The following is a 25,908-nucleotide window of genomic DNA, read 5'->3' as shown; positions in this document are numbered from 1 at the left end:
CTCTGATAAGCAGCTACTTTTTTACATTATAATTTAAATTTAAATGAAAACCATCAACTGTTTATTGGGTTTTCACTGTTACCTCACAGAGTGAATCTGTATACTAAATCCCATGTGTTTTTGTCATGTAAATAAAAAATGGCTAAAGCAGTCTACGCCAGGTTAGTCTCCCTTTATAAAATTCCGTCTGTGCAACAGAAGAAACACGCAGAACACAGCTCACAGCAGCCTCCCTCAGGATCCTTCTGGTGGTACTGTCTATGGTGGATAGCAAATAAAAATGTCATAAGGGCCTTTCCTACTGGGGGTGATTCAAGACAGCCAAAATCAAATTAATCTAGAAATGAATGAGTCGAATCATTCTATGGCTTCACAGTACAAAAGCTACTGCGATCAAGATGACAGAAACTTGATTAAACCCAAGTAACCAACAGATATTGTCCCAGCTTTAAGATGGCAACTCACTTGGCAAAATCATCATTTTGGAGATCATTCACCTAACGGAAAGAAGCTGCGACTAGAAAAAAAGAGAATAACTTCAAATATTTACCTAAAACTTCATGTTTAATGTCAAAGAGGCATGGCTGAAAGGGGTAATATTATTTGCTATGGGAAATTTTACTAGCTAAAACAATTTCTATTACTTGGCCGTCATGTTAGATTTAATTAACACTAAATACTTTAGTGGAGGCTTGAGTCAGGGGCTGATAGATGGTTGCCTGATGTTGCTTGTTCCTGAATTCGCAATGCAAAAACATGTTCACGGTTCAATTCAAATTCAAACTAAATTAAATGACTATGTGATGATTATTTGCTTCAAGGGCACCATCACCTCCAGTTCAGCAGTTATATATTTATTTTGGCAAACCAAAGAAGAATGAGGACAACAAAATCTTATTAATCAAACATTATGTCTTTTTATTCACACATTCACATTGAGAAATAATGTGGCATGATCCAAAAACATCCACAGAAATCATTTAAACAAATCTTCCAACAGAATAAACTCTACTTCAGCGACTATGTGGAACACGAGAAAGCAAGAAAGGCTGAACAAACCAGAGGGTTAGAAAGTGACAGTCTGTCCAGTGGCTCGAGTGCCTCATGGGCGACTACGACACTTCCTGCCAGTCAGGGTATGTCTTCATGTAGATCTCAACCACTGCATCCAGATCACACCCAGCATCACAGTTTATGTTCAAAAGAGCCAGGCTTTTTGATTTGAACTTGTCAGGCGTATTCTCCATGTACATCCTGAAAAGCTCGTGCGCGACATCGCAGTTGTTCTCCATAGCTGAAGTAGGCAGGATGCTGAGAAGTCTGAGGATCGCCAGCATGTTCGGGAAGAACTTGACGTCAGCCAGCTGCAGAGTTTCACTGAGGCTGGAGGGAAAAGTCTCGTCTTTGCCCTTTTTGCTCCATTTCACCCACCAACAGTGCAGCTCAGCTGAGAGGGTTCCTGCGTTTGGGATGTCATTATTAAACACCTGTACATTCTCCTCTTCAGGCTGTGTGGATTTGTGCTGCTCTATCACTGTAGGGACCAGGGACAGACATCTCAGTCTCCTCAGGTGGTCCTCACTGAAGATTTCATCCATTTCGCCAATGATCTGTTTCACCACGGGGACAGACAGGTGCTCCTTATAGTAACTCTCTGGCTGACTGGCTCCGGGTTCCGCCTGATGCTTCCTCAAGAACGGCCGAGGAACCTTGACTGGGACCTCCATGGCTGCAGCAAGGTTGACGGCCTCATCGTACCAGAACTCGTGATAAACGTCAACGTTGTCAGCCACTTCCTTCAGGGAGTGCAACACAGCGCTTAAACTGGATGCAGCGGAATAGGCATCAGCCGCGTTCCCTTGTAGGTTTGTCCCAAAAGCCTGCGTAAGCGTCGTAACGTTTTTCAGCACGACCAACGCCATGATGAACTCAAAATCAGCTACTGCCTTTGAGATCTCTAAGGCATTGTGTGTGACGTGGTCATTCCACCTCATGTCTTCATTGTCGTGCACGCTGTCCACACAGAGCAGCAGTGCCTCTATGACGTCCAGCGCCACCTCAAACGCATCTTGTCCTCTGGTCCAGCTTCCTCGGCAGATCTCCTTCAGTTCGTTGGCCTTGTCTTCTTTGTCTGGGTAGAACATGGAAATGGCGTGCTCAAACTCCAACTGCAGTGAAGGCGACTGATAAAAGAAGGACTCAATCTTCTTAAAGGTAACCATGACGAGCTGAACGCCTGACAACGCCATACCGTTGGCCAGTGACACGTTCAAGGCATGAGTGGACCTAAATGTGAGTATTGCCCTCGGATACTTCTCTATCAGCTTGGCAGCAAATGCTTTAATTTGACTCAAATGTGTCCCAGAGCAGGAGTGGGCCTGACCTCTACACTGTTCCATGTCTAAACTCCATTTGTCGGTCATTTCAGAAAGCATTTTCTCTGTCAGGTCGCCTTCGTCTCCTCCAAAGTTCAAGAACCCCACAAACTTCTCCTGCTGGCATTCGGACTGGTCCACATAACAAAGAAAGACAGGGAGGCACCACTCTTCTGAGATCTTAACCGGATCGTCGGTGAGCAACGAGAAGAAGCCGTTTTGTTTAACTTCCTCGATTATCTTAGCGCGCACATAGTTCTCACACACCTCGATCAACTGGTTCAGCTCGTCTGAGAAGCAGCGCTGCTTCCACGCATCGTATCTTTTCTTCAGTACCTCGTCTCCATAGTGCATGCGATACTCTAGCAAAGCCTGAAAGTTGTTTGACTTAAGTCCTTCCTCTTTATTATCTGCAGGCCCCGTAGGGGGAATGCTTTGCTCTCCCAACAGTAGAAGAACCTCAAATAATGACTTGAGATATTTCCTCTGTGTCTCTTCCTCTGGTGCCATCTGGATATCTTCCTCTGCTTGAGATTTTTTCATTTCTGAAAAAGAAACAAGAGACAGTTTGCCGAAATTCAATTAACGGTTATTTAATCTTGTCATAGTTGTGGCCCTCCTTTGATTCACTGTCAAAGAGCCTGCATCAATATTTCTACTTACTTTTCCTTCCCTTGTTCTCCATTTCATCATCTTTGGTCTGCAAAATAAAACAGATGAATTCATAATGTGATCACACCTAAATCACGCAATCAAAAAATCTAAGAGATAGTATATTGGAGTCATAATTTATTACCACATAATTAAGATTAAATACATTAATAATGAACAGATCAGAACTTTGAACTATGATGAAAGATTAAGGTGATTAACGATAAACCAGTTTGATTATTCAGTGGAATTATGACTGTCCCTGTTGCGATTATCACTCTCCTATTTTTGAGATCTTTACATTAGCAGCCAGTCAGTTTCTGTATGGATTTCAAAATGGTTTTATTCATTAATAATACACTATGCCTCACACAGAGAGATTAAGTTAATGAACTGAGAGGACCTTCTCAGATCTCCCTGTTCTTCTCTTGTAGCTGTTTCTTGTCTTTATTTTGCATCTGCCACAGCATTGCCTAAACAACAGCGTTATGTTTTCCGTCCATCACAAGAGTCCCTCCATTCAATCGAAGCAGGAGCTAAGTCTGAACACATTGATTGAAAATGTTCAAAGTTTTCCCCTCATCACTGCAAACAATGCTGAATTTGTTTTCCTACCGTCTCTTTACTGCGCTTCACCTGTCCGTTTTGAGGTTGGGTCGGCACATCGACAACAGTTGGTACGGCGTCATCCTTTAACACCGTACCCTGAGCATCCTGTGACCAAAGCACACAAAGAACCCCAAAACAAGATTATTATCTTAAACTTGCAATCCGAAAACACACACAACACTGACTTTTTCCTGCAGATCCGGATAAAGCTCTTTTCAACTTTGATGTGGTGCTTTCCATGAAGACTGAAAATGCACCCGAACACTGCACTGCACTCTTAAAGATGGTGCTGAAAATTCAGGATAAAACTTACACTATCAAATGCAGATGTTTCAAAATGTTTTCCACACAGTCTGTAGTATCTGCACAGCTGCTCGGGCGATTTGTCTACAAGCTCCTTCCTCTGGCACTTTTCAACCCACTTCCTGGACCTGATGAAGAAATCAAGTTTCTAAGTCAAATAACTATGAAGTCAGAATGCAGCAAAGTATTTCACTTTTGAATCTTGTGAAATGCCTCTCAAATACAAGGCATAAAATGTTTTATATAATCTTGAAGACCACAGTAGCAAACGCGTCTCATTATGAGTGGGACGATCAAATAAAAACCTTAATATCTGGCAACAGTTTAGATGGGTCAGATGTGAAGCCAGAGTGTCACAGCTGTTAGATATACAGGTCATGTTCGTGTCTCACAACGAAGCAAGAAGGATAATCTTTTTCACATGGTCTAACCGCTACTGTGCTGACCGTGATGTTTCACAGCAGCTTCACAAATGGCGTTTTTAAAAAATAGGCTAGATAGGCTTAGTAACGTCACCTGTCAAACCTATAAACATTAACTCAAAATAAACACCGGTGAACGTGCAGTTGTTCTACTTTCATCTGCAAGTTTGAGTCATTTTCTCACCGGACTTTCATGCGTGAATTAGCATCGGCGCTAACATTTGTTACCTTTCTGGGTCGCGAGGAAACCGGAAGAGAGGCAGGGAGTCTGATTTGCCACTCGGGCAGTTCGGCACAGCGCAGCGATTCTGCATTTTAGGTTTTTCAATCATAAATCTGTGTTTTTATTAATATTTCGGACGTAGAAGCAGCTCATTCTAACATTAGCTTACAGACAGTTAGACCCGCCCCCATCCAAAAAATGGACTTCCGATTTTAGCTTTCAAAATAAAATACACAAAATGTGATCCGTGATTGTTAAGAAAAAATAATTTATTTAAGTCTTTTAAACTTTTTAGTTTTGCATATCAGAAACAGAACATGAAAAAACATTAAAACTGGAAACATATATACACGGCAAGGTGTGAAAATGTTTGTATGGATTTACTGGCCATGTCAGTATGTTACAGTGTTTGTGGATGTACGATACAAAACTATGTTGAAGTCTAATTTATTATAAGATAGGATAAGTTAATAAGTCAAAAATGAAATAAAAATAGACAATAAGTTAAGAATAAGTAAGCCCACTCACATTCTATCCCTAATATAATATATTATTTTGGAATATTATTGGAATAGCAGAAACTCGGTCAACTATTCTAACACACGTCACAATGAAATACAATGAAACAGCTGAAATACTTTTTATTTACTACTTTAGTATTTCACCCACTTGAAACATTTCTCATCCTGAACATCAGAGGTGAATAAGATACTTTTTAAAATGCCTTTATCTAGTATTTATTTAGGTATAAACTAAATGTCAGTGAAATGGACTTCAACATTGAGATTTGTTAAAAGATTAAGTCAGTGTTTAAACCAGACATTTTGATACTTGGCTTGTAAAAAATAAATAATAAACAAAGAAAGAAGATATATATACCCCCAATTTCTCTTTTAGTGTACCCATTAATCTCTAAAGGGGGCACAACATATTTTAATAAGAATACATTATACACATATATATTTAGATCCTTTGAAGACTTGCTCTTTAGGGACACAGTCAACCTTACAAATGAGTTTTGTTTCTAATGTGATTTTACTTTAAGGGAAATTTGAACACAGTTGTTTACTAACGTACCAAAGAGCGCGAGTCTCGCCTCTGTCCCATAATCCTCTGCGGGTTTTTGAAGGGCTGAAAACATGCCGCGGCATGTTTCATACACTGTTCGTTTCTAATGTAGCATGAAATTAACATTTTACATAACACACCGTAACGTACGTTACACATACGTAACACACCGGGAGCCTTATAAATCTATCACATTTATACCAATACGTTTAATTGCTTTAATAAGAATATTGTCACTTTACTGTGCTAACGGCTCAATTCAGGAATACACTAATGTGACACAAATGTGATGTGTCCTAAAAAACAGCTGGATGTCTTATGTTTAACTGACGTCACCTTGCTGTTTTCATTTTGACTGAAACCAGTACTAAATACATTGGGCGTGTTCAGACCGCTGCTTCAGGAATTCTATTTGGGTTTAAACATTCAAACAGACGGGATAGAATTGTATGGGGGAAATGAATGAAGGCAGTCCTCTTAAAATCTCGTTCTTGGTTGGGTGACATTTCATTGGTTAGATTTATTCTCTCGCGATACTAGCGCGACCAATTGGAGCAGCAGCGCCAAGTCAAATTGAATGTCTTTGCCTCCAGAGGGAATGTAACGTGTTTTCCTTTCACAGTTTGCTGTATTGGTGGAGCTTTTTGGTCAACAAACACATCAGGGTAAGTGAATGCTTTTCATTAACCTTACTTTAAAATATTTTAAGTACAAGCACAACAGTGCAACTAGAGCATCATGAAAAGCTACACGTTTAACGTCTCGCTAACCTTTATTCCGTTAAACCGTTAATGTCATTTTTTAAATATTGAGTACAGGCTACACTATGGACAACGTCACAGTTTCAAGGCGAAACCACACCAATAGGAAAGTAAGTTGATCTTTTGTGATTATTGTTGTATATTTGTCTTTTTGCACGAAATGCAAATTTACATTAAATCTACGTCAGCTCCACTAAATGGTTGCTCTGTTTGAACTGTATTAGGAAAACAAGGAAAATGCTCAGCCTGCACATGGAGCCAAGTCTTCTATCAAAGGAGACAAAACATCTGTTCCATTCCAGCTGAAAGGCAACAAAAGGGAAGAGACCGTAGCAAAAGATGAGCCTCTTAAAGCAAAGCCATTATCTGGGGAGGCTCTGAAAAAGGTGAAGTATGTCCAGAGAGATGGGAGAGGAGCTGCTGCTGCTCGTAACATGCGTCAAACGCATAGCCAAGTCTTTCTCACTGAACAGGCTGTGAAGCAGAAGAAAATCGTTGCAGCGGCTCCAAAGCAACCAGCAGCTGTGGTGCCATCAAAATCTGCTCCGGGATTGTACAAAGGCAAGATTGTTCAGTCAAAAATCGGGTCTATCTGGAAGTCAAATGATGCTGTGGGTGCAGCAGATCCCAAACCACCAGCACCTAAAACTGAGCGACAAAGGGTTGGAAATGTGACCGGAAAGAACTTCTCCAAATCTGTTGTTGCGATGCCTGGGCGTGGCACACAAAAGCCTGCGCTAGCAAGGTCCAAATCAGTTTCTGATGGACCGGATAAGCTGTCCAAGCCCACCGCCAGCAGCCGCCGTCCTGCTGGATTCTGCTCCGCTCGCCCTCCGACCAGAACTGTCTCTGCAACTTTAACAACTGCCAGCTCCAGAAACACTACTGTTGCTTCCATCAAGGCAAGTGGGAATCAAAATGCAAAACCAAAGATTGTGGTGGCTGACAAGAAGGTTAACAAACCAACAGTCTCAAGCACCCTCAGCCAGTACAGATTAACTGTGGAGACAGCAGAGGAGAGAAGGTAAAGCTTTTCTTGTAAACATGATTAAGTTGGCTTTTGTGTTACTTTGCTTTAAAAATGCTTGACTCCTTTTCTTCTCTAAACAGGGCAAAACTGGCTGACTGGCTGGCCTCTAAGGGTAAGACTCTCAAAAGGCCTGCGATGGCAACTGCAGCACCTTCGAAAAATGAAGTTTCTGCAAAAGCGGGAGATGATCTCAAACCTCAGTCTCATGCTGAGCATAAGCTGGTCACGCAGTTCAAACCCGATCCCAGTACGGAGGCACCCAAGCTGGACTCTGCAGTTCCCACTCACTATGCAGATACTCGGGGGGCAGAAGTAACAAAACGCAGTCTAACTCCGGAGATAATGGACACTACGCTGGACCTGCTTGAAAACTCTGACTCAGGAGTGGATGATGTAAGCAGATGGGCAGAATTCTTTTTCAGAAATGAGCCAGTCTACCTTTTTTATGTTGTGATAAATCAAACTCTTATGTCAACAGATTGTTTTGAACCTCTGTGACGCCTTGGAGGCCATGACGACTCCATCCACATGTGGTGACGGTAAGTCACATCTGTCCACTGGAACTAGCTGAGATTTGGCAAACTCAACCATTTTGTACCCGTTCTCAATATTTTTATTTTGCTTTTACCATTTATAAATTTTGTCTCCAGATGAACTTGTACGGGCGACAGATGAGTGTGACGTTGGAACAGACTGCGGCGAACCTGTAGACGAATGTAAAACGGATGAGGTGCTTGAGGACATTTGTCAGCAGCAAAATGTTGAGCAAGTGAAGGAGGATGCAGAAGAAAGCGATGACCAGAAAGTGGAGGAAGACGATGTGGAAAGTGATGAAGACGATGTGGAAAGTGATGAAGACGTGAAGGAGACAACACCACAGTTGACTGATGCCTCTGTGATAAAGTACAGTGTGAAGACTACCCCGTACTTACAAAGGTGAGGTTATCAATTTTCATTTGCAATACCATGTTTTGTTTTTTTTGGCCCCCCCTATAATCCCCTTGTAATCTTGTGTGTAGTGTCAGAAAAACGATTGAAGGTGAGACTGCTGCAAGTTCGTCCAAAAAGAGCAACATCAAGGATCTCAAGTTTCTGACGCCAGTGCGCCGCTCCTGCCGCATCCAGCGTAAATCCTCCTGCCTGCCGACGATGCTCGTCGATCACGATCCCTGTGTGTCATCGCTGGCTGAGCTGGTGAGGCTGGATGATGATCCCAACGCCTACATTTACAGAAAAAATCCTGCACTTATGGAAGAGCTCCCTGACCAGAACAGACTGTGAAAAATCACCGTATTTCTGCTAAAAGAAGAGCCCTCAACTATATGAGGGCGAAAGCTAATGGACTCTTTTATTAATATAAACTAATCCGCACAAAGCTTTATTCTGTTTTTACTTTATCCTGTTCTATGTTGAAGGCAGAGGAAACTCTGCCTTATTTTATTAAAAGATGACAGTGTATTTAACACTACAAGAAACAATTGTTTTTAAAAGTAAAGTTGGTTGAAATGAAGATAAATAAATGCATTGGCACATTATTTCACACGAGTTACTGTGACAACCATGTCAGCACCTACAGAGAGACTAAAGACTACGCTTACACTGCAGGTCTCAATGCTGGATTTTTTTTTTTTGTGGTTCAGATTAAATTTGACCTTCAGACTCCAGTGTGTGTGAACAGTCATGAAGTGACATCTCACTGTTTAAAGTAAATATGGGTGCTGTACATTTCTGCATGTATCAATTCTGAAGTTGTGCAATCTAGGCTGACAATGACACACGAAGGGAAGAAAGTTGCACAAAAAGGACAAGTGTGTGTGTGTGTGTGGTGTCTGCCATGCTTGCTTTGTCCATTATTTGATCTTGCCTCCTCCGGTGCAGAATTGTTTAATCTCTCACTTCAATGAAATGCAACACAATGGTTCAGACTGTCGCTTTGAATAACAGAACTGTATCCAATGAATGTGGCCTGGGTCTGGTTTGTCTGCAGTGTGAACTCAGCCTAAGAGTTAAACTGCACACTGAGATAAAACCACTTAAACTGTCAAATGATTAACAGGATCAATCGTTTTATTCAGTATAATTTGAGGAAAAAACAGACACTCGAGCACATTTAATCCCACTTTAATTGACCACATTGTAAAAATCCAAAGCACTCTTAAATGAACACGGCTTTCTTTTATACACTCCTTAGCAAATTATGCTTCCTGACACCAGAGCGGACATTTTCACACCAACTCCCTCAGATCCCAGAGGAGATTTCATTACAACTAATAGGGAAAAAAAAAAATCTCTGCAATTTTCCTCCCCAAATAAAGTATAAAAAAAGAACTTTTCTCCACTCATCTGCAGACCACAAAGGAAGGCGTTCAGTGCTGTGCGCTAAAAGGCTGATTTCACTGCAGCTTGAAGATTTTTTATGTCCTCGAAAGCCCTCGGTTGTCAAGATCTTTCACCTGAAGGATGAAACGGCATTTTGTCAGGATATTCTGCTATAATGCAGTTGCAGATTTCTTGTGATACGATCTCTAATATGACTAAGAACTAAAATAAGTCTATGTAAACATGAATTATTCTGATTTTAAATGTACTGCAGCTAGAGCAACAGCAAGCATTTACATTTATAAAAATAAAAAACTTGTTTTCATGTGATGAAACGTGGTTTTCACTTCTCAGATCTATTATTTACCATCAAATAAAAGCATGTCATTACTGAAAACACAGGCATCAAATAACAAATAACAGTGTATGAACTACTCGAGCATTTAAGTTGCTCACTCCTTTTCTGTCAATACCAACGAAAGGAATTTGGCAGATGTACCTTGTATATCCTGACCAACCAGTGCTCTGTTGTGTAGGCCTCTTCCAACACGTCCAGTTCAAAGTCTTTGTTCCCAATTTCAGCATTCCTCACTCTGTCATAACCAGGTGGCCTCTCTGCAGACAACATCATCACCAGTTGGTGTAGTAAAAACAGGCTTCAATTTCTTTATTCTAAGGAGAAAAACCTTAAAAAGGCTGTTTCAGCAGCAACATCTTTCAGTCATGTGGTTGTCGTTTGCGGAGACAATACTGGAACAATTCCATCAGCTGTAAACTATATTTCACATTCTACTAACCACAGCAAAACGAAGGCATATCAGACCCATCTTGAAAGACGTGTGAAAAGGCCTATTGCGTGGCTCATCGACTGACAAACCCTTCAGAAAAGTGGCTTTAGCTACTTACTGCCTTCTGTGTAGACCTGCCCAAAGCGGTAGTAGCACATCTTGTACATGAGGCAGTTGAGCAGGACAGGGGAGCCCTCACGGTCCACTCTGAACTCTCCAGTGGGTGTGTAGTAGTCATGCTCCTTGATGTGTTTGCCTGTCTCAGTGCTTCCCCCAATGCGGACCATCCATAGAAACTTATTGATGTCTGTCACGGACAGAGATGCACAGTTTATTTTCTAGTCCAGGAAAAAAAACACAACTGCAATCCAACCCTGAAAATTTTAGAATGCTCGTCTGACATTTAAAACACAGTAAAGGCGCTATGACCCTGGTGAACAGTATCTAGTGATAAATGGAAATCTACCATCTGAAGAATAGCCCGTCAGTCCTCCAAAGATCACCAAAACATAACTGACATCCAGCTCCCTCATAATCTCATAGGCCCTCTCCTCTGTGGATGCCATAGCCTGAACAGCAAAGGACAGAGCAGTTAACACGGCACCACTTTTAAGCATGATTAGCATGCAGGTGACCCAACTCACCTGTCCAACTCTTGAGATGTGCGTGTTGTTCCATGTGTTGTTGTCCACTAGAATGGTTCGATTAGCCATGGCAGTTATCTGATAGCCATAATCCCACCATGACATAACTTTAGCATCCTGTAAGCACACAATAAAGTTTAACCATCTGAATGAAAACCCTTTAACTGTGACTCCATGATTCAAAACAATCACCGGATGCCTTTTTAAAAAGATTTAATACTGTGAGGACGACAGACCTCGGGAGTGTTGTGGCGGAGCCAATAGTAGGCCTCTCTGAAGTCATCAAAGATGATGCGGCTGCCGTCACCTCCACGGGCCGAAAGGACAATTGAAGGAGAGGAGTAGGCTTCACTGGTCACCCAAGTAGAGTGAAAGGTGTATGTGATGAGGAAAAAAGCCATGACCAGAATCATCCCACTGGCAACCTGGTGGGTAGACAAGACAAAGCAACTTTAAGACCGGTTCCGTTCAGCTACTTTTAAAACTTAACACACAAAGGGGTCAGCATCCAAAAAAGGTTGCATCAGCAACTCCTGATCGAGTCTCTCCCACCACATTCCTACCTCGTTTTTAATGGGGTAGGTGGAGTCCTGCTGCTTCTTGGTCTTCTTGTCCGGCCGGCTGACATCCAAATTCTTCATGTAAGTAGTTAGAACCTGGGATACACCAATGCCTGACAGGATGCACATAACTGGAGCCAGTACCAACATCAGCCGCACCTGAGGAGGAAACAGTCAACCAGTGCATCAGCTCCATCACATATTGGACGCTTTCATCATGATTTCCTTCAGCACCAACTCCAGAGACTCTGAACCCATTTCTCATGTACAGCTCTTTGAATCCCTTAAAAACAACTTGGAGATGAGGAGAAAGATGGATTCTGGACAAACAATCGTGTTCAGACTATCAGACGGGACTCTCATATCTGGTCCTTAAGACAGAATGTCCTAAAAACTGTCTACAGTTTACAGAAGACTACTCAAAAGCACAGACAGTTGTTCTCCGCCGTGTCTGCCATAACCCTCGGCAACAAGCAAACACATTCTGTTCAGCAATGCTGTTAGTCTGGGTTGGACTTCATGGTGCCTTGCACATGACTCAGAACCACAGAGTTAGGAGCCAGCCAAAAAAACTCCAAAGTTTGGTTTAATAATTTAAAAAGGTGTGGAAATAAACCAAGAAGTAGGTGTGGGTTAGCAGCCTGAGCATCCGTCCTCATATCTCCGGCTCACCTCCTCACTGTGTGGCAGTAACATGTGAGTGAAGGAAGCAAGTAGGCGCCCATAGAAAAGATGCAAAAGGACAGCATTTGTATAGCCCTTTTTAGGAATTGTTGACCTCTAAAAGTTGCACATTGCACATTCATGCAATGTTGTTATTTTATAAATAGAGTGCACGTTTCTACAATACACAGTCACACACTGATGAAAGCACTGGAGATATCTGGGATCAAACTATTGACCAGGTGGCTGGCAGACAACCAACCACACTTCCTCCTGAGCCACAGAATGAACCATTTGCATGTTAAAAATATAGATTCAGCAGTTTTACCATGACAGCTGAGAAGTACATGCTGGTAACTCCGTACATGATGATGAAGATCCTGGCGTCGGACAGGTTGTTAAAGCAGTAGTAAAGACCAACTGGAAGGAAAGGTGAGATGGAGATAAGTATAGGTTGATCATACTGCATTATCTCGGTTGTTCCATGCTTCTGCTGACTTGCCTGGAAACATGAAGACCAGCAGCTGAAGGTCAAAATAGTATGAAGACCAGGTTGTGGGCTGGTGCTCTGAGACAGAGGCGATGATGGGGATGTTGTTTTTGGCGTAGGAGGGATCCAACAGGGAGTAGAAACGACCAGTCCACGGAGAGATTTTACCTGAGAGAAACACACGCCTCAGGTCAAAGTTCAGAGAAAAAGAACCCATTCAAATCTGCATCACAAACGTTTTCCATCTGTCAAGTTGCCCTTTGCAAATACATGTACATGCACACATGAGTCGTGCTATGGTTACAGCTCCACTGGGCCATTTAACTGGACCACCACCCATATACATGCACAGGAGGGGAATTGAGTTATCGACGCTGCAATGCTCTGGACTGTAAAAGAAAACCTGCAAGACTTTCTGCTGCTTCCAACTTTCTCTATCGGCGATCATTTCACATGCAAGTATAGCTGTGTGGTTATGAAATCGGGATTTCGAGCCGAGTGACAGCCTGAAAATGTTTAAAGTAGCTGCAACTGGCATGAAGTCTTAATGGGCTGATTATTAATCACAGCTTCTGACGCGTTTAGACAAAAGGAAGGGAAAAATATGAGAATGACAGCAGCTTTAATGGGAACTGACCTGTAATAATACACACCTACACTAGAATACTTTTATAAAAAGATGGAGCATGTACTGAGTGCTGAGGCCTATTTTCAGTCTAATTACATATATTCATGCAGGAGGGATTTGATCCCCCACCTCATTATCTGACTGTGTTGAGACAGTTTGGAGAAGCTTGATTTTGTATTCATCAACATGTTGACATTCATTTAAAAAAAAAAAAAAAGTTTTTAAAAATAATTTTTGGTGATGAATTTGTTTATTCTCGCATTGTGTAAGTGTGCTTCGGGCTGCTTTCGGAGCTCCTTATCAACACTCTCACCTGTCAGCATGAGAACAGCACCCACAGACAGCAGGATGAAGCCCACCAGAGAGATGACACTCTTGAACAGCACCTCAAACTGCTGCGCATTGAGTTTGCTGCGCAGATAGTCCACAAAGGCATGAATCTGGCACAGGCCAAACACACCAAAGGCTGCCATGTGCTCCGATGATAGCACCGGCTGGTGCATGAGAGAAGAGAGACAATCAGAGCGTCAGAGAGCAGTCGCCTCTTTAGTTTAGATTAAAAAGAAAACTGCACGCAGAATGCGTACAGGTGATGAGACAAACAACAGCACTTTTTACCTGGAAACCAACAAAAGAGATCTGCATGGAGAGGATGGTGCCCAGGCAGTAAACTGTGCAGTAAGCCACATATATGCGGTGAGAGAATCTGCCTGTGAGCATCAGCACCAGGACGTGGAGGGGGATGAGGTTGATCAGGAACACATAGCCACCCCAGGAGGAAACCTGAACACACACACACACACACAAAGACCTTATAATGACAACTCTGTCAACTCGGAATTAATTCAGAATGACATACAAATGACCGATCTCCTCACCATGTAGAAGTACGCTAATGCGCACATGGATGACCAGTACACCGAGCCCGTTTTGACAGCTCTGATCCACATGTAATAAGTCAACAGCATACAGAAGATGGCAATACCTGGGTGGAACATGGCAGAAGGATCTGATGAAGGATTCTGACTTTGTTTCCTTTAAACATCAGCGGCACATGCGGATTTTACACTTGCAGACTACAACTGGTGCTTTCTTTTTAAATTCACTAGCAAATCTCTACGGCACGAGACAAAAAGCACAAAACGTCCACAGTATAGCTAGAGTTTCATGGAGTGTTTTGATTTGCCCAACCAACAGTCAGTGAGCATTGCAGCTGTTGTACCTTCATTATCATAAGAACCAGCGACGGAACGAGAAATATAACCAGGCACCACTGCAATCATGGCAGCTGCCAGGAGCCCAGCACCTGCGTCCTAAAAAGACAAAAATACCATTCAGTGGCAGTAGTGAGGGGAAAGAATGAAAAAGAATGAACACTTAGATGACAGTCTTGTAGTTCTTACTGGAACTGTCTTGGAGATTTGACTGTAAGGTAGTTTTGGAAGCTGCTCTATTTGCTGCTTTTAAACTGCACAGCATAATACTACATGATGTAGATGGTTACATAACATTTATTTCTTTGTATAGTACATTCCACTTTAACAGAACAACAATGTGCCAACTTAGTGCAGTATGAATGAAGGCCAAAGACAATTAACATGACTTCTTAAAAAGAAAACCATGTTCATCTATGTACACCCATCTATGGGATACTTAACTTAGAATTTGAGCATTTGATGTTTTACCTTCAGCTCCTTGGTCAAGTGGTAGGTGACAATGGCAGTAAAGGAAGAGAACAAGGGAGCCAGGAAGACACAGACATTACGGATGTCTATGGTGATGTGGAAAAAATGTAGGACGTGGTACAGGACTGCAGACGTGACCATGAGTCCTGTCAAAAGGGAGGAAAGGGACACAAACCGTCACAGATTCTTCTAAACCTTAGATGACAGTTCCGCTCCGCTTTTATGATCAGGAGCAAGTCAACAATTACAAGTACTGAAACTCTACCTGGATAAATGGTGCCACCAATGATCCTCCCCAGAGGATACCATGCCCTGTCATCAAACCAGTTGTGGAACTTGTAAAATCCCTCCTCAGCAAGGAAGCGGGTGGTACGGTAGTTGAAGTATCTAAAAGTGAGTTGACGGTGAAAGTGAGACAAAGAAGTGAGGCGGAAAGGATTCTGAGACGAACCTTATTAAAGCGGCACTTACGGATCAAACTCATGGATGACACTCTCAAACCTCAAGACGGAAAAGAGCCGAGTGGAGAATGCTGAGGAGAAGAAGAAAACCATATGATTCAATGTATTGCATTATTTACTATTAGGAAGATGCTGCTGCTCTTTAAGGGGTGCAAAGGACTCACAGAGGACAGCAGCCATGGACAGGATGAGCAGCTTCAGCAGTGTGTCCTGTTTCTCATAGGACAAACGCAAGAAGCCCAGCTTGGTCATTTTGGCGAGGTTAGGGATGGCTCACCGTACTACCTTGAGGAAAGAAACCAAACACTGTGAGACCATGACTGATAAGTTTATTTCTTTAGAAAAAAAATGGTGCAAAATAAAATCCTCTCACAAGTGATTTTAAATAAGCTAGACAAAAATCTGTATTGCAGCTGCTGCTGTAAACTTCCACGTTTATCCAACCAGATAAGGCCACGCACTAGATATGGCGTCAGCAACCAGGAAGCAGTCACTTTGGAAACCTTGTGCAGAAATCTTTCTCAAGTTTTGCACTTAAACGTTCTATCCAAAGCGGAAAGTTGAGTCTCTGAGCCCAACGAGGTTGTTAATGCTAACTTTCAATGCAGTACAACCATCAGAACAAAGCCTTAGAGGAACTGATTACAGCTTCCCAACAGCTATAAATTGTTGGAATAGCTATCAAACATGCACGCTGCACACATAGAATAAGCATTCAAACACTGATATAAATAAGAAGGTATCTGTTAGCTGGTCAGCATCAGGCCGGCTAATTCGGATGCAATTTTCATCCTGTTAAAGTATGAGAGCAGCTAACGAGGCTAGCCTGGTAGCTGCTTTTTAATGAAACCCGCAACAGCGAAGCTCTTCTTAGACTTATTTTCAAAACACCACGAAGTCTACGACAACAGCATAAAATAAAAAATAATAATAGTCCCGAATTAACTAATATTTATTACGTGAAATGCTTGGTAAGACTCACCCGCTCCGCTCCTGTTACTCATACACTTTTCACACACAACCTTCACCGTAACCTAATCCCGCCCCTACAACTCCAAACGTGTGCGTTTATTGGTTGAGCATCAGTCAATAGTGATCTCGGAGAGATTTTATTGGTTCTTTGGTTGTCATTCAAATTTGGTTCCTTAACATGCCGCTGTAGTGTAGTGACGTGTCCTTAATGTGGAAAAGTAGAAAAATGTGTCGCCTCCTGCTGGTTCAAAATTATGCCATATAATTAACGTTACAACTTTCCACGATGCTAGAGCAAAATTAAACCGTAAACAGCTTTGTGACAGTGTAACAATTCGTTTACTGGTGTGTTTAAGTTTAACATGAAACTCTCAAATTGAAATTCCCAACCACTTTTAAACAGAAAGACGCACGTTGAGCCGAAATCAAGAATATGCTATAAATTTTTGCCATTACTCTCTAGTTAACATTAATTTGTGTTGTGTTGACCACAAACAAAAAAAAAAAGACTGAATTTTAGGATAACCACGAATAAGCAAAACACCGACCCATCCTAGGAGGAGAGGTGGAGGTGGCTGAGGAATACAGGTTCCTGTGAGTGCACCTGGACAGCAGACTAGACTGAAAATGCAACTGAGGTCGTCTTCCAGTAGCGACAGAACAGACTGTGCGCCCTTTGGGAAACCCAGGTCTTTCAATGATGTACCAAGCTGCTACATATATTTTATAACTCTGTGGTGGAGAGTGCAATTTGTTTTGCAGCCATCTGTAGTGGCAGCAGCATCAGAACCAGCCACTCAAAGAAACTTGAACTATGAAGAAGGCTGGCTCTGTGCCAAGGGAAATTCTGCACAAGTTGATGAACATAATGGACGATATTACATAGTGTTGAAACAATATGCAGTATGTTAACTCAGAGGCTTCTTCAGCTACACAGAGATACTGAAGGTCACTCCTGCCAGAAGCAATAACAACCTATACACACATTTTTTCATTTAATTTCATTGCGAGTGTTCTTGTGAGCACTATTTTGGGCGTCAGGCTGACTGTATATCCCTCCTCCTCATCCTTCCACTGTTGAGTGGAAAAAAAAAACTGAACAAACATCAAATATTGAATACTGACCAACTTTATTGAAATGAGACAAGATTACTTTTACAAAACCTCACTCACAAATATCAGTCTGCACAAACATTACCCTCCCCTTTTCATAACTGCACACCATTTCAAAATCGTTGCCATCTCCACAGGAAGTAGCTCTGGTGAATGAGAGAGAGGTCGCTAGGTGGTGGATAATGAATATTTAGGAGATACTAAAATTATGTACAGTGAAAAAAGAAAACCATGAAATCATCTTTTGGGGGGAGGGGGGTCAGTTATATTTTAATGAGCTCTCTGTGAATAAGGAGGTCTAGCAAACTGAGGCCGGTCTATATGAGTCCTCCCTTTGTTACAGAGCTCAGTATTGTAGTGGTTTCAAGTGAAACAAAGAAAGAAATAGATGATGCTGTTTGGCAGTGTAATCTCACCATCAACTATCACACTCGGGCAGCTTTTCCTTTGCTGGTATCACCCCGTGAACTACATCAGACAGTGGATGGAGGTTTCTATTTGGGATGAGACACCGAGCAACATTTCTATCAACATACGTGTGTGATTTTGTTATTTGGTTTCCATAACAAAATGTCACTAATCCTTTTCTTTTTTTTTTTCTTTCTAGCAGCTCAACTGGAAACTGTGCAAGCTGCATCAGAATTAAACCAATGGAAAAAGAAGAAGAAAAATCCCTTTATAGCTCTACTAGTTCTCTTTCTGTAACTACTATGACACCAGCATCCGTGGGCAAGAAAGCATTCAATCTGTGAGGAAGGAATGTGACTTGCAAGATAAAGAAAAAACCCACCCTGCAGGTAAAAGATAACTGTACTGTTAGCTTCTGAATGCTAACAGAGCAAACATCCTTTAGTTCACTTTGCTAAATCAGTTCAACTAAAAGATTTCTTGTGCTGTAATGTATTCAAGGTGAGTCACTCAAATGGCACATTATACAAAAAGAAAACAAGTTTAGAGTTATCTATATATCGCGTTCAGAGTGTGAGGCACAGGTCAGTCAATTTTTGTGTCACACTGAGAATGACTCTTGTCGATGAGGCAAACTAATAATCCAGGGACAAGAGATTAAAAAAAAAAAAAAAAAAAAAAAAAAAGAACAAAGAAAAAAAGCAAAGCCTTTGTCCTACATCATTTATCTTCATTCAGGGTAATCCCTCTGGAAGAATCACTTCATCACACGATGCAAAGCCACTTGGTTGCTTTCTTTTATTTGTCAAGTGCCCCCATCACTGGGTGGGCAGCAGTCTCTGGCGGTTCAGGGAAGCGTGGGGGGTGGACAGCTTCTCTGACGAGGCCGACGATGTCATGGTGGACTGCAGGTGCACGGTCTTATGGAAAAGCTTGTTGCTGATCAGCACAACCAGAGAGAAGAGACGCAGCTGGAAGTGGCTGGAAAAGCATAAGTGCGATCAGTACACGCCTCGATTCATCTCCATTTCATGGTTAGGCTTCAGGTGATTGACTGACACTTACTACAGCTTTGTTGGCGTCTTTGCCTCATTAGCACTGATGATAAACAGAGGGAACAGGATGGAGAACAAGCAGCCACTGGGGTAGAAAAAAAAATATAGATTATATAAAATAAAACCAAAAATCCAAAGAAAAGATGAAATAATTTCTTCAGATTAAGATTTTACGGTCATCTTCATTTTTAGTAAATGACTTTAAGGTCTGTTGATTGGACAATAAAACATTTTTAAGGTTCACACCACAGTATACATTTGTAAGCCTCACGTATTTTCATTTCACGATGCTATGACTGGTCAAACTAAATTACACAAAAAGCTGCTGATATATTCTGTGTTTAGTACACAAGCTTTCTGCACGATTTCAATCTCAAGATCCCACACTTTTTCAGACGAATGTAGATTTTTTTCAGTCATATTTGGCATCTAGGAACAATTGGATGTGGATGCTTATTAAAAGGATTTAAATGGAAGGAACTTGTCTTTTATTCTGACCCTCTATGCAGCGATTCGCATGGTAATTGACCTGCACATAAAGTCCCTCTTTGGACAACAATTTGATATCCTCGATAATATCTGTGAGGCAGCTGGAAGTTGGCCCTTAAAAAACAATCATATCTACATTTACTTATTTTCAGTTCTCTAAAAAGCAGAATTGCAACTAACCTGATGATATATGAGGAGGGCATGGCGGTCAGCAAAGCCATGGGCAAACCAAAGCCAAAGTAATATGGCCAATTCCTCTCGATATTGGACAGACGTTGATGCATCTCAATGCCTTGAACAGGAAAAAAAAATGTTTCTATGTTCGAGTCTACAGTTCAATTTATATGCCTTAATACGCAGAATGTGTAGAAAGCGGAAGATAATCTCACCATGGTTGAACCAGCGATACTCAAAGCAATACAGGGAGTAGAGCAGAGACATGTGGAGGAGACTAACCATCTGTCCAATTGCGTCAATGGGAAAAAGGCTAACAATCATACCCTGGTGGACCACAAATATACGCACAAACAATTAAATTTCACGAATACAGAAATGAAAAAAAAGAAAAATACATCCACCTCTGTACACCAAAGAAAAAAAAGAGTAATGCCATAAAGCTTAATATTCTCTGAATCGACCTCTTTGTGCTAAGTGCTACCAATCACCGTTTATGGATAATTTTCAAGTACTTTGAGCTTATAGTGACAGACCAACGCTTTATTGTTAAAGTCAAACATATAAAGTGACAACTGTTAAAACAAACATCTAATAGAGGAGCTTTGGCTGCGATTGTGTGGTGCTGAAAAAACGAAGGATGTATTTAAGTGAAACTACGTGCCTGAATGAGGAAGAGTGCCTGGAGGAGGAGGTTAAAAAGCATGTCTGCGATGATCTTACTGACGCTGGGGAACGGCTGAGCTTTGCAACCGGACACTTCGAATGCTAGGTCAGCTATATCCTGCAAACAGAGATATTTCAGGTGTGTTACTGAACCCGAACTGCGAATATTATACAACCCTCCTGCCCAGAACAGTTAGAGAAGAACAGTGCTGTTAAAAAAAATAAATCAAAGCCTCAAAATTGGATCTTCTGTTTTACCATTTTATATCAAAGACTAGATTTGCATATTTTCACATTATTGCATAATTTTAATGAAAAAAATCAGGTGAAATTCAACGCTAAAGCACGACCTCACCTGGAACCAGATGGCGTTGACTATCTTGCTGAGGACAAACAAGGGGAGAACCCAGAGAGCACTGAAGACGGAGGTTAGGAAGAACTCTAACCAGGACCATACGCTGCCATGGAGGGAGGGGTCACCTGGGGCAAAAACAGCTTTGTTGACAGACCGGTCGGTACTACATGTCACATGCTCCGGATTCTTACACACAGCTACACATACCGATGATTTTTGCTGTGAGAGTCTGCAGCAGTGGGATAAACACCTGGTAGAAGAGAAACAGACTGAGCTGTGGAGACAGAAAGAAGTGCTTTAGTTCATTTTCGACATCCCCACACAACGAGATCCATCCGTACCTGGTATCTGTCTTTTAACGGTCACCTGAGTTTAATGTACAAGGCTTTTTGCCATTTGTTCATGTAAAGGTTTAAGAAAAGAGGTCACAGATGATGGTGTAGCAATGGTACTGTTGTACAGCAGCTGAAAGTGAGGAGCCATGTTTGGCAGAACTGGACTGTGAGAGATGAGACTAAATGTTAATAGATGAATAAGAGCTTACCCAGAACACTCCTCCATTCCAAGCACAGCACTGCAAAATCCTGCTGGCTACTTTTGGCTCACTGAAAGAATATGAAGGACAAGAATCGTTACAGTTGAATCTCAAAGGGAGACTTTGGTTTTCTTTTTTTCCAAGTTTGACAAAGGTGAAGATGCTGTTAATGTGTCTCCATTTGTATAGAGATTATATAGAGTAATAATAATAATAATAGAGATTATTCATGGTAAAACTTTGCAGGTTACTGAGGTAATTGAACTCGTGTCATCGGCTTGACTCACTTCTCCTGATCAGGTGGTGGAGTTTTTGGTGGCTTCAAAATGGCAGTTCAAAAGCAAGTGACCGACATCACAGTGGACATGTCCAATAGTAAGCTGCTTGTAGCCGTTAAACAAATACAAACTATTTCTGATACATAAAGTTTCAGAAACAAATTCAAAAAGTCTTCAAGGTACAGAAGAAGGTTCAAAAGAAATCCCTGGTATCATTTTGTGCCACGAGTGAACGTACAGCATTCATGCATCATGCCATTTTCCACATGTGATGGCCACAAACATGCAAATATATATATATATATATATATATATATATATATATATATATATATTAAAAAAAAGAGTTATTGTTATTTTTGTCTTTGTAGGATCTACTTTTCTGCTCGTTTTATTTGCCACTGAGAGTACATTCTGCATTTGTTTCGCAGATGCAGTATGAATTTGCAAAACTAATTTGTTAATGGTGTTTTTGCATTTGCAAACCGCACCTTGTTTGTACGTGACTTATTGGGCATTTTGCAGAACATGTTTTGTTTGTTAAGGTTTTGAAATGAGCTGCACAGGCAGGTCCCTTCAAATGAGAAGATTTAAGAGGCGCTTCAATCCGTGACTGCTCTGAATTAACGTATTCAGCCATTTTCATTATTATTAGCGCGTTATGTATATATATATATATATAAAAAAAAAAATAATCCAATTTATTTCCACTTTAAAATCTAAGAAGGGCAGCTCATGAATACTATAAATAGGAAGCATCTATGCAGGCTTTTTAAAGTTCAAAGTGGGGATGTGCAGGATCAGAAACTCTTGACTTAAAATAAGATTGAATTATAATAAAGTAAATTCAAGGCATTGGGAGTTTGCTGGATTCTGTGGTTCTCCTTTCAAGCTCAGGAACACACAATAAATAATTCATACACATACATCTGACTCAAATCTGCTTCGACCTACTTGTCTGGTTTGCGTTCCTCACTCTGTGCCCGTCTCTGTGCGAGGGCTCCGCTGGCCCTTCTCCTCCGCTGCTCTTCCCTTTTTTGCTGGATGCGGGCATCCAGCTTGCAGATTGTTCCAATCCCCAATATGGAGTCCTTGATCCCCTAATGTGCCCAGACCAACAGAAAACATGCATCAGGTGTTTGTTCCCAGTTCATCAATATTACATCTTTATTGAACAGCTGAAATTGAAAGTGTCAATTAAACAAAAATCTTTATCTGATGGTGCTTTAACGATAAAGTTCAAAGCAAGATGTCGAGCCGTCCTTGTTGGCTCCAGCTGTGTCAGCCAGAGAGGCTTCGATGTTCCCATTTTTTTGCAAAGAGCTCCAGTGGACACAAAAGCTTTGTTTCCATCCTGTTGCAAAACGTTTGAGAGGTTGTTGCAACAAACCCAACCTAATTATTCATTTTGACATGAGGATCAGGTGTTTCTGGAACATACTATCCAACTAAGCTACAGATTTGTTAGCAACTTAAATGTCAGTATGTCAATTAATCCATCTCAATCAATACCAGCCCGACTGTGTTCTCCAAGGAAATGCTGTGAATTGTGTGAGAATGTGAATCAATTTAATGTGATTTTGCACAAATCCTAAAGCTCAGTCCAAATACTTAGAATCTGTGAAGTGTAACATCTGTAAATAAACAGCTGTTGAATGTTTTTACAGGAATCGGCGACGATACATGCGAGTTATTTAGTCCAGCAGGAAAGAACTGACACAGGTCTATGATCAATGTGGGGCTGAAAAAGCTATTTCGAGAAAGTATGTATAATAAAACACAGCCAATGTATACCTTTGAGTCTCTTTTCATTGGTTTGAGTTAAATGTGATGCGTCAATACAGTCTGTGATGACTAATAACTGGATTCAATTCTCTTTGGCTGAATGCAATTTTTTAACTGAAGTAAATTCATAAAATATTGTTTTTTTTGGACCAGCTGCAGATAAGGATAATCGTTAAAAATTCAAAGGATTTTTGGGATTTTAATGATATGACCTGGGGATTAGACACAAAGTGGTCACCTTAAACCTACGCAGCTCAACAACGTGCAAACCCAAAAGTTCCGCTTCAAAATAGAGCTGAATGGGTTCATTGTAACGAATGAGTTTCTGTTTCACTGTCCATATACTACATAGTTGTGTGTCATGTCGTAGCTCATGAGTGAGCGCGGTGCGTCTGTGCCTGCTGACCATAGCAACATTGTGGAGGAAGGCCCTGACGCTGTCTGTCATCTCTGGACCAGCTGCAGATCCATCAACTGCAGAAGGAGGGGGGACTGGTGACCTGATGGTGTGCTCTCATGGCAGGGAGGGGCTCACACAGTAACCTGACACAATTCAAAACCAAGGAAACACAAAATGAGGGCAGAAGCTAATGGACTTTACACTTTTTTAGCAATGTATGATAACAATTCGATTACACATCTAAAAAGCAGAGGACTGGCACCAGTATGCTCAGATCAAATACAGTTAAAAGGCACATTGTGTTCTGGGATTAGCTTCTTCGGTTTTCCTGCCCATTTCAGCTTCAGTCTGCTAAGAAAAAACAGCCATCGTTAATCTAACTTCTTTACACAATCAGCCACAATTCATGTCATGGCCTCGGTTTGGCTTTAGAAACAGTGATCTTTGCATTTCTATCGTTGGCATTTTAGTACATTCATAGGAATCAAACTTGCCAGAATTACATCTGAATACATTAATATCACTCCCAAGAAAAGTTTCATTTCCACTGCAAAAATCTGTTTATTACTGAGACTATTCCCTTACTTAGCATGTTTGGTAACGATTTTATGCTGATTCACTAGTGATATAACTTTCCGTTTTAAATAACAGACCATCAACGTGATCTGTTAAAAATAAATAATTAAACATGTAATACTCCATTTCACTGAATGATTTGTATTTTTCTACAAGTATTTTCTTCATTGTAGACAATGTATGTAGGCTTGTAGAAAACAAAGTATTAAGCAAACCACACGAATGAAAGACATGGCTCATATGATAATAACTAACATGATAATGACAAAGCAGTCTTGATGGGACCTTTTGTCCTCAGCAAGCAAAACTGAAGTGAAGAAAACAAAACTTTCGTCCGTTTGAGAAATGCTGATTTTGTTCTGCTTATCTGCATCCAAGTACATTGGAACCTTATACAAAAACACCTTGAGCCTTGCTCTCAAAAAGGCTTTCTAACAAGATAAAAGTTAGAGGTGTATATTCATGTAAAGCTGGTGTCTCTGAGTGACACTAAGTCAACGCTAGCAAGCTGGCTGGTTAGCTCAAATTGATCATAGCGCTTTTTTTTGTGTGTTAAGTAGCCCTCCCGGCCTCTGAAAAGGTATTAAAATTTTGGTAAGTGAATAGCCTTTTTGTGTAAACTGCTCAGCACGATGCCTCTGGTCTAATAATATTTGACTCTCGGTGGTTTGTTATAGTGCTCTGCTAGCTAGTCTCTCTGTTGCTAGCTAAGTGTTCACGCTCAGCAACTAATTTAACTGTTGTTTTTCGTCGAGACAACGCCTCAACAAGGCATCAAAGCCAAAAACACAGCACACAGTGAGCCATGGCATCTTCCTTACCTCATGCGACAGGCTTGGGGTTATAACCTCTTCAATTTTTTTTTCTTTCGCCCCTTTAATGTGACAACAACAAACACCAGACAGACACTGCCAACAGCCAGGCCCGTGGAAAACACATAGCGCAAGCTCCGACCTCTAAGAACCATGGGAAGTGTAGTACTCAAATGGAAAGTCTTTTTCGTATTAAAGTCAGAAAAAACACATTAAAATCCTAATCTAAATGTTTGTCTGTGAGTATGCTAAAATATTACAGTCGTCAGAGTATTCAAGTAGAGTAATTGCAGCACTAAAGTACTTAGGGAATCGTATTAGTTTTTTTTCAAATAAAAGTTTAATTATAATTATGGTTTTTAAAAAAATTGACTACAAATTAGGGTTATGTCTCAGATTACATGCACTATTTTGAGGATAAAATCTTAACTAATTTAAATATTTTTGTTTCGATAAAGAAAAATGTCGCGATGATTTTTTCACATATGGCTAATTAGTAATGATGATAATAATAACAAAACATTTAGGTGAATGTTTTACACGGACCATACGGTATCACTTACACATCTTTTAACTGATGTGAGCTTCTTGTCTTGACACGGGCACTCCC

General features: G+C 41.0%; 4 protein-coding genes across 4 annotated transcripts; 1 reads left to right on the top strand and 3 right to left on the bottom strand.

Annotated features, from left to right (window-relative positions):
* Positions 1 to 894: 894 nt before the first annotated feature.
* Positions 895 to 4,767, bottom strand: thap12a (THAP domain containing 12a). The gene is made up of 5 exons (XM_072375128.1): positions 4,589 to 4,767; positions 3,949 to 4,066; positions 3,642 to 3,740; positions 3,039 to 3,075; positions 895 to 2,920 (listed from the first exon to the last, which is right to left on the bottom strand). The coding sequence occupies exons 1-5, from the start codon at positions 4,690 to 4,692 to the stop codon at positions 1,113 to 1,115; spliced, it is 2,166 nt and encodes a 721-aa protein (XP_072231229.1). The 5' UTR covers positions 4,693 to 4,767; the 3' UTR covers positions 895 to 1,112.
* Positions 4,768 to 6,049: 1,282 nt separating this feature from the next.
* LOC140280407 (cytoskeleton-associated protein 2) lies at positions 6,050 to 8,727 on the top strand. The gene is made up of 7 exons (XM_072375734.1): positions 6,050 to 6,316; positions 6,470 to 6,522; positions 6,637 to 7,436; positions 7,523 to 7,835; positions 7,921 to 7,981; positions 8,093 to 8,378; positions 8,462 to 8,727. The coding sequence occupies exons 2-7, from the start codon at positions 6,478 to 6,480 to the stop codon at positions 8,721 to 8,723; spliced, it is 1,767 nt and encodes a 588-aa protein (XP_072231835.1). The 5' UTR covers positions 6,050 to 6,316; positions 6,470 to 6,477; the 3' UTR covers positions 8,724 to 8,727.
* An 820-nt stretch (positions 8,728 to 9,547) lies between these two features.
* Positions 9,548 to 16,750, bottom strand: stt3a (STT3 oligosaccharyltransferase complex catalytic subunit A). The gene is made up of 18 exons (XM_072375733.1): positions 16,663 to 16,750; positions 15,845 to 15,965; positions 15,691 to 15,751; positions 15,485 to 15,606; positions 15,220 to 15,365; positions 14,757 to 14,847; positions 14,413 to 14,519; positions 14,153 to 14,317; positions 13,848 to 14,028; positions 12,919 to 13,074; positions 12,745 to 12,836; positions 11,757 to 11,912; positions 11,430 to 11,618; positions 11,194 to 11,310; positions 11,016 to 11,118; positions 10,668 to 10,856; positions 10,261 to 10,376; positions 9,548 to 9,895 (listed from the first exon to the last, which is right to left on the bottom strand). The coding sequence occupies exons 2-18, from the start codon at positions 15,930 to 15,932 to the stop codon at positions 9,857 to 9,859; spliced, it is 2,118 nt and encodes a 705-aa protein (XP_072231834.1). The 5' UTR covers positions 15,933 to 15,965; positions 16,663 to 16,750; the 3' UTR covers positions 9,548 to 9,856.
* A 1,013-nt stretch (positions 16,751 to 17,763) lies between these two features.
* On the bottom strand, positions 17,764 to 25,427 carry ei24 (EI24 autophagy associated transmembrane protein). The gene is made up of 11 exons (XM_072374604.1): positions 25,308 to 25,427; positions 23,917 to 24,053; positions 22,680 to 22,825; positions 21,457 to 21,517; positions 21,120 to 21,186; positions 20,913 to 21,037; positions 20,556 to 20,675; positions 20,107 to 20,218; positions 19,898 to 20,009; positions 19,239 to 19,313; positions 17,764 to 19,154 (listed from the first exon to the last, which is right to left on the bottom strand). Exons 2-11 carry the CDS (start codon positions 23,956 to 23,958, stop codon positions 18,992 to 18,994), a joined length of 1,023 nt encoding a protein of 340 aa, XP_072230705.1. The 5' UTR covers positions 23,959 to 24,053; positions 25,308 to 25,427; the 3' UTR covers positions 17,764 to 18,991.
* Between the last annotated feature and the right edge of the window lie 481 nt (positions 25,428 to 25,908).

Source organism: Leuresthes tenuis, unplaced genomic scaffold (genome assembly GCF_036924035.1).
Source record: "Leuresthes tenuis unplaced genomic scaffold, fLeuTen1.0.hap1 SCAF_21, whole genome shotgun sequence".
Taxonomy (NCBI): domain Eukaryota; kingdom Metazoa; phylum Chordata; class Actinopteri; order Atheriniformes; family Atherinopsidae; genus Leuresthes; species Leuresthes tenuis.
Note: the sequence above shows the minus strand (reverse complement) of the source record. Positions and strands in the feature narration are given on the sequence as shown.

What these genes read in the sequence shown, in the direction of transcription:
- LOC140280407 (XM_072375734.1), top strand. Translation starts at nt 6,478, where the DNA reads ATGGACAACGTCACAGTTTCAAGGCGAAACCACACCAATAGGAAA. An exon ending in GAAACCACACCAATAGGAAA is followed by an intron (nt 6,523 to 6,636) that starts GTAAGTTGATCT and finishes GAACTGTATTAG; the next exon opens with GAAAACAAGGAAAATGCTCA. An exon ending in TCCATCCACATGTGGTGACG is followed by an intron (nt 7,982 to 8,092) that starts GTAAGTCACATC and finishes TTTTGTCTCCAG; the next exon opens with ATGAACTTGTACGGGCGACA.
- ei24 (XM_072374604.1), bottom strand. Translation starts at nt 23,958, where the DNA reads ATGACAGACAGCGTCAGGGCCTTCCTCCACAATGTTGCTATG. An exon ending in TCTCACAGCAAAAATCATCG is followed by an intron (nt 21,038 to 21,119) that starts GTATGTGTAGCT and finishes TTTTTGCCCCAG; the next exon opens with GTGACCCCTCCCTCCATGGC. An exon ending in AGGCACTCTTCCTCATTCAG is followed by an intron (nt 20,219 to 20,555) that starts GCACGTAGTTTC and finishes GTGGTCCACCAG; the next exon opens with GGTATGATTGTTAGCCTTTT.
- thap12a (XM_072375128.1), bottom strand. Translation starts at nt 4,692, where the DNA reads ATGATTGAAAAACCTAAAATGCAGAATCGCTGCGCTGTGCCGAACTGC. An exon ending in AAACATCTGCATTTGATAGT is followed by an intron (nt 3,741 to 3,948) that starts GTAAGTTTTATC and finishes CTTTGGTCACAG; the next exon opens with GATGCTCAGGGTACGGTGTT. An exon ending in TGAAGCGCAGTAAAGAGACG is followed by an intron (nt 3,076 to 3,641) that starts GTAGGAAAACAA and finishes TTTATTTTGCAG; the next exon opens with ACCAAAGATGATGAAATGGA.
- stt3a (XM_072375733.1), bottom strand. Translation starts at nt 15,932, where the DNA reads ATGACCAAGCTGGGCTTCTTGCGTTTGTCCTATGAGAAACAGGACACA. An exon ending in ACTTGACCAAGGAGCTGAAG is followed by an intron (nt 14,848 to 15,219) that starts GTAAAACATCAA and finishes TTGTCTTTTTAG; the next exon opens with GACGCAGGTGCTGGGCTCCT. An exon ending in TCCGCCACAACACTCCCGAG is followed by an intron (nt 11,311 to 11,429) that starts GTCTGTCGTCCT and finishes GTGTGCTTACAG; the next exon opens with GATGCTAAAGTTATGTCATG.